General features: G+C 39.2%; 2 protein-coding genes across 3 annotated transcripts; both read left to right on the top strand.

Moving 5' to 3' along the window:
• The first annotated feature begins 1,289 nt into the window (after positions 1 to 1,289).
• On the top strand, positions 1,290 to 3,835 carry PNSB4 (NDH dependent flow 6). Of its 2 annotated transcripts, none has more exons than XM_026802985.4 (6): positions 1,290 to 1,519; positions 1,635 to 1,679; positions 1,900 to 2,059; positions 2,153 to 2,208; positions 2,288 to 2,359; positions 3,449 to 3,615. In XM_026802985.4, the coding sequence occupies exons 1-6, from the start codon at positions 1,436 to 1,438 to the stop codon at positions 3,476 to 3,478; spliced, it is 447 nt and encodes a 148-aa protein (XP_026658786.1). In that variant the 5' UTR covers positions 1,290 to 1,435; the 3' UTR covers positions 3,479 to 3,615. The 2 variants fall into 2 exon arrangements, with proteins under 2 accessions (XP_026658786.1, XP_008783642.1); XM_008785420.5 differs by having other exon boundaries at positions 1,302 to 1,519; positions 3,465 to 3,835.
• Positions 3,836 to 4,658: 823 nt separating this feature from the next.
• Positions 4,659 to 5,181, top strand: LOC148703008 (uncharacterized). Its single transcript, XM_088701622.2, has one exon. The coding sequence runs from the start codon at positions 4,841 to 4,843 to the stop codon at positions 5,000 to 5,002; it is 162 nt and encodes a 53-aa protein (XP_088557748.2). The 5' UTR covers positions 4,659 to 4,840; the 3' UTR covers positions 5,003 to 5,181.
• Positions 5,182 to 13,841: the final 8,660 nt, after the last annotated feature.

The raw sequence follows: 13,841 nt of genomic DNA, 5'->3' as shown, positions 1-13,841 counted from the left end.
AAGGCGGAGCATTCTAGGACATTAAATTGGGTGTTTATTTTGTTGTCTTGGGATAACATTAGGAGTCATACAATTTTGGTACATGGACTTGAAAGTGTGTCAGATAGGTTATCTTCTATTGAATATGTCCCTTTTTAATTATATCTTAGAGATAGAAACATGTGACTTCAATAAGAAACAAAGGGATGGTACCGAGATTAAAAAAAATCTAGTTGCAAACAATTTTAGTGCAATGTAACCTTGGTGATCCACCAAAAAGTACTACAGCTGAGCTAATCACTTCAATTGTACATGATAAATGCCAAATATCTAAATTGTAACTTAGATGATTTTCTAGAAGAACAGTATCTCCTCTTTAATTTTTGTTTTCTCCATCCATGTATATCTTTCTCCTTTTGTACTATATTTGTCAGAATAAAAAGATTATTAAAACAATTCAGAACCTTGCCCAAAAAAGCTAGTCGAAAAATATTATTTGATTTCCTTGATACTATATAAGTATCCAAGATATACCCAGCGAATAACTGATGTGAGGCTAAACACGCCCACACGAGTCCTCACATATTCTTTTCATTTAAGCTCTGACGTCCTCGTCAGGCTAAGGGTTCAAATTTAATCACAAATACCACGATCGGCCCATGGCCAGTCTTAAGAAATCCGTGCTGCAGTGTTCCCTAATCTATATAGGTTATAGGCCATGTCTATTTTGATACTATTTTATAACAATGCAGAATCTTATCCAAAAAGACTAACCAGAAGGTATTATTTAGGTTTCTTGATTCTGTATAAATACCCAAGATCTACTCAGCGAATAACCGATGCGCGATTAAATATACACCCGCATATGTCCTCACAATTATGCTCACGTATTTCTTACAAAAAGTATTTTTTGATGGTTGCCTAGGGTAATCAAACAAAACACTTATTGGTTGGGCAGTTGTCAGCCTGCTTTCTTTGTTTGCACTCTCCTTGTTTGCTTTTCTTCGGAAGTAGGTGATAAGTATCTTGTACTCCTATACTAGGTTATCCTTTTAAGCAGGGTTTAATAATCAGGTAAGGCAATAAATGTTAAGTACTCCTTTTCTAGGTCATCTTTTGAAACAGATTCTGTACCAGGTCACAGATAGTGTTATAGAAGGCTTTACTTCGGTTTTGCACCCAGATAATTTGGACTTGGGTTTTACACATGGAGTCACTCCAATACACACTCATATATTTCGAGTCAGGTTGGGTTTGATTGGATAAGTTCTGTTCATCCAGTTAAGGAGACATTATCCGGAGGCACTTCTTCCAGATGCTAGCATTTTTATGAAATTTGTGTGGTAACGGATTGACACTACACAGCTTTTCCTTATCCACTGCCTTCGAGGCAAAATGAAGCTCGCCTAGAACGCCACTATTTTTTTCTCCTAGTTTCAAAGCAGTGAAGACAACTATGGGTTTCTCAGTACTCAAGCCACAGATTCACAGTCCTGCTCTCCCTCGAACAAGAGCTGATTTGTTCTCCCTCCCAAAAGCAGTAGATAAACTTCGAACCACCTCTCTTCTGACATAGAACACATTTTTCTGAGTCCTATATAAGAAATTCTTTTTCTTTTTTTTTTTCTTTTGTTTCTCTCTCTTGATGTTGGCAGCTTAACAAGTTCCAAGATTCTCGGTGGAACACCAGCTGGTCTCAGGTACAGATCTCATCCGATCGATAATTCCTTGAGCATGTTGCTCATTTTACTTAGAAAGAAAGGAAAAAAAAAAACCGTCAAGCATCACAATCCATTACATGATTTATCTTCTAAATTGAACGGAAAATCTACGGACAGACCAGTGCATGAATATTAAATGATGACTTGAAATCATTGATGCTACTACCATAACATACTTGCTTTTGTTTTGGGACTACAGAGTGAAGGGAAGAGGGGCAGAGGAACATCTTCATGGAAGATTCATGCTTTCCCTGATTGGCCTCTCATGGCTATCATGACGGAGCATGTGCCGTATTCGAGAGACTATGTAGTCCACAAGTCAGCTTGGCATCTCAATGATGAAACCATGAAAAACGTTTGTGAGTGAAGGCTTAACTAATACTCTCCCTCTCTCTCTCTCTCTCTTGAAGTGATGAACTTCTGCTGTTTCCTCTCGCTCTGATTTCCTTCAGATACCATGTACATCATGTTCACCTGCTGGGGTTGCTGTTTCTTTGGATCCACAAAGGTGATCCCTCAAACAATTTGCTCTGCTAATAGGCTTCTCAGTCCTTGACTCCTTGCTGATGATAAAATCCCATTTTTAGGATCCATTCTATGATGGAGAGGAATACAGAAAAGAAGGAGGAGATGGTTCTGTTCACTGGTATTATGACAAGGTACACTTCTCTTAAGTGACTTAGATAGGTGTCTTTCTGCTTAATGGTTGGTAATTTGCTCGGTATTTTTGTTGGCCATGAGTTTTTTGCTTTTTTTTTTAATTAAGGGAGGCTGAGCCACCCAAGTTTTATTAATGCAAGGGAGGCTGTGTGGGTTGGGGTCTGGGAGAGCGGTCGGACCTCACTGTTGAGTAGTTAAAAAATGGCCGGCAACCTCAGCTACCCATAAAGAGGGAGGAATTTGAAGGATATTTGCTAGAATGAGCATTTTTCATGCGAAAGTAATGTTCATGAGGTGAGGTACCCAACAGCAAATAGCCTGGACTCCATTTTTCAAAATTATGGAACAAACAGAGATTGATGCAAAGAAAAAAAAAGAAACATAGGAAACAAGAAGCGAAATAGCACTTAACTGAGTTCTAATTAGTTGTTCTAACTGATCGACAACATTAATTGAGTTCTACATATTCTGAAGCAGAAGTAATATCTTCCAATCTGAAATATATGTGAATGAAAATTTACTTGATCTGAAAAGTTTCTATATATCAAAAAAAATATTCTATTACTGATAAAACATTCATTTAGTGAAAGCCTGAAGCACGGGCAACAGGTCTCCGAAGCATTTTAAGTTTTGTTCATGGACACTTGAAAAAAAATTGATATCAGGATAAAAGGTGGGAATCATTGATTTGGATATCTTAGCTATCAAATTATTAGGTATAATCCACTTAGTTATTCCTTGAGAACATCCACCCTTCACCATGTGTAAATAAATGCCAGAGGAACCTCAAAAAGTCCCAAAAATTGAATTGAAAATGCACGGAGCATCCTTACCTTCTATTTCCTCATGTCTATTATGGAACACCATGTCCCCTTGCAACAACACAAGCTCTATCAACTAAGTTTCTTTTGAATTCTCCTTTGCTGGTTATTTGTTCAATTACTCTATTTAACGTGCGAATTCTCTAATGCCATCATTACAATCCCATGTATTTTATCAGCAAGCTGATCTATCTTTTTGATTCTGGAAATAATGGGTGTAGCAGTCCTAAGATATAGATGAATTTCCCATTATCTGTGTTATTATAGTGTTTATTCTGTTCAGCAAGAAGAAATTGAGGCGGCTGCGAGAGCAGAGCTATGGAGAGAGGAGTTGATCGAAGAAATCGAGCAGAAGGTCGGAGGTTTGCGCGAGCTAGAGGAAGCTGGCAAGGAAGAGGAACTTGTCCAGTGAAAGATGGGATTGATCAAATGCTCTTTCACTCTCTTGTGGAGCAAAATTGTCATGCAACTGAATTTTAGGTATAGATTATTTTTAGTTTCATCTTCATTAATTAGAATTAATATTTGATGTATATATAAAGAAGCAATACTAGCATTGCAACACTTTATTTAGAGTGAAGAACAGCACATCTTTTATCAATTTTCTTTTACAAAAAAACTCCTATAACATATCAAAACTTCTTTTCCTTTTTATATCTATTTATAGTTTTTAGCAAACATATCTATTTATATATTCTACACTTATTAGTTCTTACAAAAGCTGAACAAGGACAGCCTTTTCCAACCCTTAGTCAGCTCCCTATGTTGTTGGAATAGTCCAAAACCCATGTTTGTGAGAGGTTCAAGTTATTCCATTTTTAAAAGTTGCTCTTGAAAGACGTCCGAGGATTCAAAGCCTTGTGCTTTTCAAACCCTAGTAACATTGATTTGAGGGGAAAAAAATCGTTTAACTGAAGCTAGGACCAAAATAGGGACCACCTTTGAGGAGCGTAGTTTTTTTTTTTTTTTCATTGGTAACTCGTACTGATCTAATATGAGTACAATCAAAAAAATCAGACAAAAAAAAATTGTCGAAGAGGAGGAGGGGCAACCTCTTGATTCTCCTAGAGAACCCCACCTAAATGCTGTGCAATGAGAGAGAAGACCCAGCCGCCCTATTCGCCTTCCGGTAGATGTTAGTGGTCCAAAATGCGCCACAATCTCTCGACAACCTACAAATGTCTAGCAGCAGTGAGTGTCCATCATCGGTCTGTGATGGCAGAATTTTCTTCAAAATAGATGCTATCCACTCTCATGACAAGCCTTGCATATGGGCCGTGGTTCACAGTGAGCTGCTGTAAAGAGGATTTTTGGGTTGGTCCAATAGGGCCCAGGGACTAGCGGTCTTGTTCGAACTGTAAAATTAAGTATACGGTTAAACCTAAACCCGGCCTGCGAGACACGTGGCGCGGCTGTCGCCTGACCCTTCCTCGCCCGAGGGGATAATTTACCCTTTCGTTTTTTTTTTGGGGGGGGGGGGTACAACAATTTACTCTTTCCAACGGCAGCCAAGTTGCGGGTAAGGAGTTGACTTTTGACTTTTCTAAAGCTTCGGGATTTCTTCCCGCAATCGGAATTGGATTTGCTGGAATCCAGAGAGAGAGAGCGAGAGGAAGAGGGAGAGTGAGGGAGGGAGAGGGAGCAAAAGAGAAGGGGGAGATGGATCGTAATCTAAGCGGGTTCTTGATAGGATTAGTTGGCACGGCGGTGACGCTGTGCGCTTATTCGCAGACCATCGTCTCCACCACGCAGTGCGTCACCATCGGCCTCCTCATCCTCGTCTTTGGCCTCTTCGTCAAGGAAGGTCTCATCTCTCTGTGACCCCCGCTTCATCTAATGGCTCCTGGCTCTCTTTTTTCCTTCCTCTCTTTCTTTTTCTCTCCTTCTGTGATCTCTTTTTGAGCATTTCCTTCTGTAATCTCATAAACTGTTGTTAGTCGGATTTACGTTGAACTGTTTTAATTTGGGTATATATATATATATATGTTGGATTGGTGTTATTTCCTTATATTTGGTGGGTTGTTAGCTTTCTACTAGGGATAGTTGATGTTCTATTAGCATAGTGCGAGAACATTAGCTTGAGGAGCAGCTCATCTTCATCTTTTGTTGATAACGGGTGGGAATTCTTTCATTTTGAGCTTGATAAATTTTGGGTGAAAGTAAAAATTGGGGAGTTCAGTATATCTTGGATATTTCCTACTTATATTAGTCTTATTTTGTCCAAGAACTTAGATTGGAGGAAGCCTGGCCGAAAGCAGGGGAGGTTAGGATTGTACCCAAGTTACTAGTATTCAATATCCAGTAACTTCACCAACTCAACCAGCTGACACGCTCACTTCTACTAGTCTAATTATAATTATGAAAACAATAGAAAGAGTGATCGCGTCGTTATGTTCCTGTATAAACTGAATTAGAGAAGAAATCCTGATTGAAGATGTTTGCGCTTATTGTAGTCTCGTTCAACTGAATTAACGATTTTCCCAAAGTTCCGCTGTTGCTGTTGTTTCTCTGAGAAACGGGAGATTAAATAGAATAATTTACCTTGTCCTGAGTTGGTCTTAGCTAATCAGTTTCCATAATTCTAATCTTTCATTCGTGATACTTTTTGCACAGGTGGATACTTTCATTGAAGGTTTGTGAAATGTCACGGCAAGAGCCTGCACCTTTTTGCCTAATAAAAAAACTAAAAAAATCACATGCAGATGTCTCTTTGTGCAATACTTCTTATAACTGGCAGGCGGTGCGCTTAAATAAAATTTGGAGATGCTGTTAATAATTTTCCTAAAGACCTTATCTTGTGGCTCCATTGCTCAGCATGACCCTGGTTATGAGGATCTGATGATCATGAACAAAGCTGTAACTGTTTCTACTGTGATCTTCGTATCACTTCAAAATGATCCCCATTCTTATCTCAATTAGATATCGATGCACCATTTTTATGAGGATCCTCGTAGGCATGCGTTTGGTCCTATGCATTAAATGGATCTTGGGTACTTGTATAATCCAAAAAATACTTTCTCGCTGGTCGTTCTGATCGTTCTGAATGAGGTTCTAGGTCGTTACACCTTTTGGGTACTTCCACCCCGACATAAATATGTTAGGTTCGTTTTTAGCATCATTTTTCATGTGAAACTGATGGTAGCATCTTTGAGATTGGCTCAACCCTTGTAGCACTAGAAGTTCTATCCATCTCGGCATGTTGAGTCATGTTTTGCAAAAACATCCTTGTTAAGTGTTTGCGACATCGTGGATCATAACCTCCTGATTCGCATACAAATATTAACACATAAGCATGTCAATAAGCCTCCAAGAATTCATAAGCTTAACATATTTGAGTGTCAAAGTTACTCTTCCATCTTTTTCCCTTTTATATTATGAGTAGCGAGAGTCTGAACCAGTCCTCGAAGGATTATGGAAGGCAAGATGATTACAGTTGTTTCTTCTCCCTTTCCTTCCATGTCAAGTAATGCTAATACCCCCCACTACACCCGACTGAAGCCATTACTAGCGGTTAGGACATGACTCCATGGAAAATTTTAGTAACAAAATTGAAGTGTAATCAATTGGACAAAAACAATGGGAGATGCTATGTTGGAGTTTTGTAGGAAAATTTTAGAGGTGGTTCTAATTTTCAGATGAAGAATAATAAGGCTTTTCTCAAAACAAATGCCAAATAGTTCAGCGAATTCTCCTGCCATTTAATGAGCAGCAGATATATTTATTAGAGTTCAGGAAAAGAGATGCCCAGTAGATTGACTATCCACAATAACTTTGGAGACATTTCTCTGCATGCTTATACTGGTTACTAGTTAACCTTCAGACCCACAAAGCTGACCTTTTGCGCAAATGTGAATGTTAAGTATCTTTTGTTCATGCGTAACTACGAAGATTTCATTGAAGGACTCGGAGTCATTCTAAGGCCATAAGAAGCATGGTAGAAACAGGTTTTCCCCAGGTGGTCATAGAATATGGGCTACCATGTGTCTATATTTTCTACACATTCTTGTAATAATTCAACGCCTTTGGCGTGCACTATTCCGTCAACAATTCTTTGATGGATGGTTTCTAGGGTTTCAAGTACTGAAGAATATTTACAGAAACTGGGCAGCCTGCCCCCCTCGCTGGTGTTGGTGCTGGGTTCTGATCTTGAACATGAAGTTTCGATCTGGATTATAAGTTTAAGCATTGGTGCATCAATTTCTCAACCCAGGCCCAGTGGCTACTAGGATTGTAACTTGAAAGTATTTTCTTTTGGACACGGCTAATACCACTAGGTGGGCCTTCGGTTCCTTCCTCTTCTCCAAAAGAAGATGTACTGAAGAATAATTAAACAGATGATATGCTCTTGAAGTGTTCAAATTAATCTTATGATCCAATATCCGTCACATTGAGATCATGTTGATTACAGACTTGTTATGATCTGGTTCATAGGTTATGACCATTGATTTGTCACCTAGTTATTCCGCTTAGACTAGTTTCCTAGCTAGCAAAGAGGGTTGTGCTTTGATTTCAACTTGACTAAATTAGGGCGGCCATTCCCCATCAGTGAAATTTCACCTCCATTTTTGCTCTTATATCTTACACCATTGGGTAGAATTTCTCACTACCAATTCAGCTTTTTTATCTTGGAAACTGGTAGAAGCATCCATATAGTAGAGCCAGGACGATTATGTTGGTTGTATTGGCCTATTGCCTTACCAATCCCCTTTGCTGCTGAAGCCTTTCAACTTACTCTACACCATTGCATTTCCTTTTGAAATGCATCCAGTAGAAGATGTCGTTTGCTTTCCTTTTTGATCCAAGTCCAGCAGAAAGGACGTTTTTCGTTCTTAAACACAGGTTGGCTAGAAAGGGCTGAAAAATTAGGTTGCATATATAGATGGGATAGTACTCTCCTTTCTTTCCCAAATGGATGCCATAGTTACTTCATTAAAGATGTTTGTACTACCCAATCAAAAAAAAAAAAAAGCTTTGCGTTAGAAAAAAAAAATTACAAAATGGTGTGGTGGAATACCAAAAGAGAAGGTTTATTTGGACAGACTGGTTAGCCATTCCAGGATTTTGTTTTCCTAATGCTTTTGGAATTGAGATACGTAGCCACCGTCCTTTCAGATCTCAATGTAAAGAGAGGAGAGGGCAACGTATCATAAACTAGGTTGCACTGAAAAAATACCCATGGTGGAACCAAGAGGGACTATCTGGATTCCGTATCAGTCAGAAGATTTTTACTGGGCATTTTAAGTGCTGAAAGCCCTGCAAACAACTGATCATCCTAGATTCTGCCACTAATTTTTTAAACTAGCAGTATCAGTTAAGTATACGTCGATGACATTGTGATGTGATTGAGCTCCAAAAGATAGGAAACATGGATCATTATGAGAATGCTAGCCACCTTATATAGACGTTGCCATGAGTTGCCGACCAGGGCTCAGTATTTAATGCAGTTTTGCCCGTAACAATGTGGGTGCGATTAATTCATGGAAGCACGCCGCTATGGTGAGTTGAGAGATAGAACAGTTAAATGAAGGAAACATTAAAGGTCGCCAGGACAACCAGCTCTCAGAATGCGTAGATGACTTGCTGCGACTTGCAATACATTTGCTTTCACTTTAGTGCAGTACCTTCGTGCTGGAAACCTTGCGATGTGTAGTGAGTGTAGATTATCGGTACTGAAAACACTGGCCAAAATACAAGAAGAAAGAAGCAGGAGACCGCTGACGAGTACTTCTTCTTTTTCCCCCTCATGGTTCTTTCTCTGCAGCACGGATAACCATACAATAAACATGATTTGGGGGAGATATATATTATTAGTAGAATAATACGGTCTAGTAGCAATCACACAAACACACACACACACACACACACACACACACACACACACACACACAGAGAGAGAGAGAGAGAGTTTTAATGGCATATCTTTTTGTGCGGAGGAAAGGCCTAAGTCTACAACAAGGGATAATAACCAGACCCACACAAAAAGGGGAGGGGTGGGAAAAAGATGAAAATCGGAGGTCAGTTCCTCTGCAAGAAACCTCTTGGAGTTGTTCAAAAATCATTCGAGGTGTACGAGTAATGAGAAGTGGAGTGGTTTTTAAAGGCATAAAAAAGAAGTAGATTATTTCCTCAAGAAAAATGAGAAGTAGATTGTTTAGCATATTGACATACCTCCTTCTCACTCAATATAGGTGCTTGGTGCATTGCATCAACGGTCTATTGAGGATTTCAAAGCCACACAAGTCATAAGCAAAAGCATCAAACAACCTCAGTCTGAGCCTTCATCATAGGTCTAGCATGAGAAAAGGAGGTAAATATGTAGCCAAAAACAACTTGCCGGGATATCTTCATGGGACTGAACCCGGTTCTTAGACACTAGCCTCATAAAAGTAAGCAGAAAAGTAGTGCTGCCTATGCAGTGTAAGGGCTGTAAACAGGATAGAGTTGCATGAAGCCCTCTACATGGCCATGCACAAAGATTGCCGGCAAGTCATCCTTGGCTGCACAATATGACCTCATCTCCACATGCAAGACCTTAGATGACTATTAACAGTCAAAGCCCATGATACCAAATCTTTCGATAATAAATCCCCAAGAGCAAGAAAGGAATGAATCTAACACTGGATATGGCATAGGAAGGTATGAATCTACTACTCTTTTTAACAAAGGAAGGTATCGTTGCTCTAAGGAGCAAGTGGAAGGCTGCTAGAAGAAGTAGGAGGAGATTCTATTGGAGTAAGAGAACTTTCACAAAAAGAGCGGACGAATAAGGTGGTGTTGGAAGGCATTGGGAGGTGGTTGGGAAGCCCTTATAAAGAAAGAACCCTTTTCTTTTGACCAGTGGAGAAAAAGAAGAGTCGGGTTTCCATGACATGGTTGCAGAGGGCTAGGGCTAAGGACAATGCCTCCATAACCTATGTTGCAGACTTCAGCAGACTTCTTAATGACATAAATCTTGTGACCCCTGACTTCCATGTACTTGGGTGGCTATTGTCTAAGGAGAGCTTTTAGTAATTACATAGTTATTGCCTCCAGTTCATTAAACAAATATTGCCCCTTACTGTTGAAACTTTCCTACATCAGCAATCTTTATATTGTGTCATATCAAAAAATATAGATATAAAAAAAAGCGGGTTGCCACTTGTTTGCTGCTTCTGAAAATCTTGCACCAATCACAGTCATACTAAGATTACCACTGAGACTGATAGTGCTGAGTGGGTGCACTACTGTGCTGCATCAAACATCTACTGGACTGCCCTATTACCATGATAGGAAAAAAAGATGATGAGCATAAACCCCTTAAGCACTTGTTATCAATTTCTCTCTTTCTATCCTGTAAAACTATGCAGTAAAGAAATTTCACCGGCACTTGCTTTCCATCCCGGGATTGATTTGGACATTGGCTCTCTCATCTCATTTTTGCAGTGACAAAAGTGCTTTTGTGAGCATATCCTCGATATTCTCAATTTAGATTAATCATAAGTATTAGAACTAGAAGATAACAATGGAACTTGAACCTTTTTTCTTGGGGAAAAAAGAAAAAACAAAGGAACATGAACCGGCAAGCTTTAACTCAACCATCATAAGTATTTAGAATACAGCTGCACTGAGACTTACATGGACTTAGAGAAACCATTTTAGAAAACTTCCAAGGACCACGAGAGCCAAGAAAGTGGGATAAAAAAAAATCGCTTTGTGGAAGGATCTGGAAAAGCTATGCTGCTTTTCCAAACCAAACTGCAATAGCCCACAGCTCATCCCCTGGCCTGTGGCAGAAAGGGGACGATGGGTCAATATTTACCCACTGTTTTTTATCCTTCAAATCTTGTGAATACTGAAATGAATCTCTGGGTGTACCAGAGAGAGAGAGAGAGAGAGAGAGGACCTCGTGAATATGGGCTATGGCTTGACATGAAAAGGTTACAGGGTGTGGGTTAACCTCTCGTCTGAACACAGCCTCTCTTTTTTTTTCGGCTGCCACCTTTTATTAGGCTTGTAGACTTCTCTTTCGGCTACATAGCTCTGCATAAAATATTTCTTCCCTCAATTTGATGTTGTCCCATGTAATCTCCCTTATAGCCCGCCTCTCGTTGGAAACTGCTGCAAACTACAATCGAGTCAAGCTTTTTTTTTGAGAGAGAGAGAAATTAATTAAGTCGAGTTACTGTTGATCTTTCTAAGACTGAACTCAAGAAAAGATGATTGCTGCTGCCCAGGATGAAAATTTTCTTCTTGGAATGGTTCGCTCTGTTAATAAAAGTTTTATGCAGAGTGTCCCAAAACATATCATACAGAGAGGCTCTGGAATTGCGACATGTGGTATATTTTGGGAATCTCAATACACAGAGGCGAAGGAAACCAACGGGTAATCCATGAGCTCCGTTCTTTTATCCTTCTTGGATTTGCCGAACAGCCAAGTTCCAACATTTTACAGGCTAATATTGAGATGATGATGTTTCTTCGAATAGGGGTAAATTGTGAAAACTGTTTTGCGTGATGTTCGCCATCATGTCATTAATCATCAATGATTCGTTAATAGGTTTAGTTCCAGTACATATTGCTTTTGTAAGTTGTTCGTATTTTTTTTTGAACGGCTATCCACTTGCCCTGCGACCAAGTACCCGTCGGAGATGCATACTCTAATGTAAATAAGTGGAGATGCCGCCATACATGACCCTTTTTTATAATATTTTATATATGTCATCATGCAAGTGCTGTAGTTTCTTGTTATCTTTAAGCACGAGGACGGAAGGTTTGAGTTCCAGGACATGAATGGGGCAATGATGGAGGTACGAGTTCCAGGACATGAGTGGGGCAATGATGGCGGTTTGAGTTCCAGGACGTGAGTGGGACAATGATGGAGTCAAGCCAAGGGGACGGGTCGGAAACTAGCAAGGTGGTGGTAGGCATAATGGAGATGGTGGGATGGTGGTAGGCATGATGGAGCTCGTGGACGCATCCATGACAGAGGCGCAAAACGATATAGCTAAAGGGGAGAAGATTAAAAAAAAAAAAAAGGCAAGGCAGCAAAAGATGAGGAAGGAGACGACAGCAACACTGGACTCTAGAAGATCAACCACCTCGTAGGAGGTGAAGGCAAAGACGGCCACAAGGATGGGGTGCAGTCGTGCAGATTAGAACTCGGGTTAAAGTATTATTTATATCTATATTTATTTTGTTTTACGAATACAGATTCAGTCATGTAGATATGAATATTAATAGGATGCAAAGAATTATATCCATAATTGTTTTAAATGAATACGAATACAAATTAGATATAAAAAATATATGTATACATATAGGTATAAGTTGGAAAATTAAATTTTGTGACTATAGAATCAAGAATATTACTAGATAGATAGTAGATCAAGTTAATAATATAAAAATATGGTTATATTTTTTTTTGAAGTTTATGAATGCTATGTAAAATTAGATAGAGTTGCAAATTGTTACGACCCAAACCCCCTCCTAGGGTTGTATAACACTAAAGTAGAACCCCTCCTAGGATTAAAGGTCATCTTAGTTTACCTATACATATGGACCTCTACAAATCCAAATGATATATAGAGAGAGAGAGAGAGTGAAGAAGAGAGAGAGAAAGAGAGGAGAGAGAGAGAGAAAAAGCAACAGGAAAAGAGATAGATGGGTTCTAAGTCGGTCACCCTACGACCGTGGCCCCTAGCGGCAGCCATGATTAGCAGCACGAAAAAAAAAGAGAAAAATAGGGGATACTTTGTTTCAAAGGAAATTCGATCATCAACCGGCTCAAAACTAGCCGGCAATGGCAGTCTTAAAACTATGAAGGAGAAAGAGGGTTTAGAAGTCCATATCTCAATTTTCGATGGAGAATCAATGATAACTTGCCGAAAAATGTTTAACAAAAACTAAGAGGAATCCAGCAAGTCTCGACGACAATTAATCCGAATCTTCCTCCCCTGTCACATGCCATGCATACAGATTGCCCAAGATGATGATTCCAACAAGCCCAAGCTCGACCTGGTCGGGTCCAAAATAATGGGCTATTACATTCTTTTCTTCTTAAAAATAATTTAGTAATCAAAATTAACATACTTAAAGCTTCAAACAACTAAAGATTCTTAGTCCTTATCCTCAGGCTCCTAAATAGCCTCCTTCACTGGTGAAAAAAAAAAATCAAGTCCTCTATCACAACGATCGCCAATTTACAGCTAATAATTTTGACCAAATTCAATATGATTGAAATTACCATACTTTTGTGGCGCACTTTAATTTAAACATACCCAAATACTTTAGGTTTGTTATATAATTTCTGCCTAAAAATACTACCCTATATTGGAATTGACAAGGCTTAAAATTTTTCAAAGCCCCCGAATTATAACTTGAGATGCAAATTGTATACCAAACCTTACAAAATATTTTTTATCACGGTACCTAATGATCTTAGACATGCCCTGATATCACTTGTCATTTTCCTAGTGTTCATAACCTTAATCTCTAATGCCATTTTCATCACGCCCTAAAACCGCTCTTAGGGCTATATAACGCTAACTTGGGATCCCTTCTAAAGTCAAGTGTCATCCTAACTTATCGACCTCCACATCCATAAGGAAATCTAGAGAGAGAGAAAGAGAGAGAGAGAGAGAGAGAGAGAGTGAAAGCAAGAATGAAAGAGAGATCCGCAGCT

The sequence above is a fragment of the Phoenix dactylifera genome, chromosome 7, assembly GCF_051530095.1.
Source record: "Phoenix dactylifera cultivar Ajwa chromosome 7, Ajwa_hap1_PhDact_Kaust_v1.1, whole genome shotgun sequence".
NCBI classification, from domain to species: Eukaryota; Viridiplantae; Streptophyta; class Magnoliopsida; order Arecales; family Arecaceae; genus Phoenix; species Phoenix dactylifera.
This window is presented reverse-complemented; position numbering and strand designations above follow the sequence as displayed.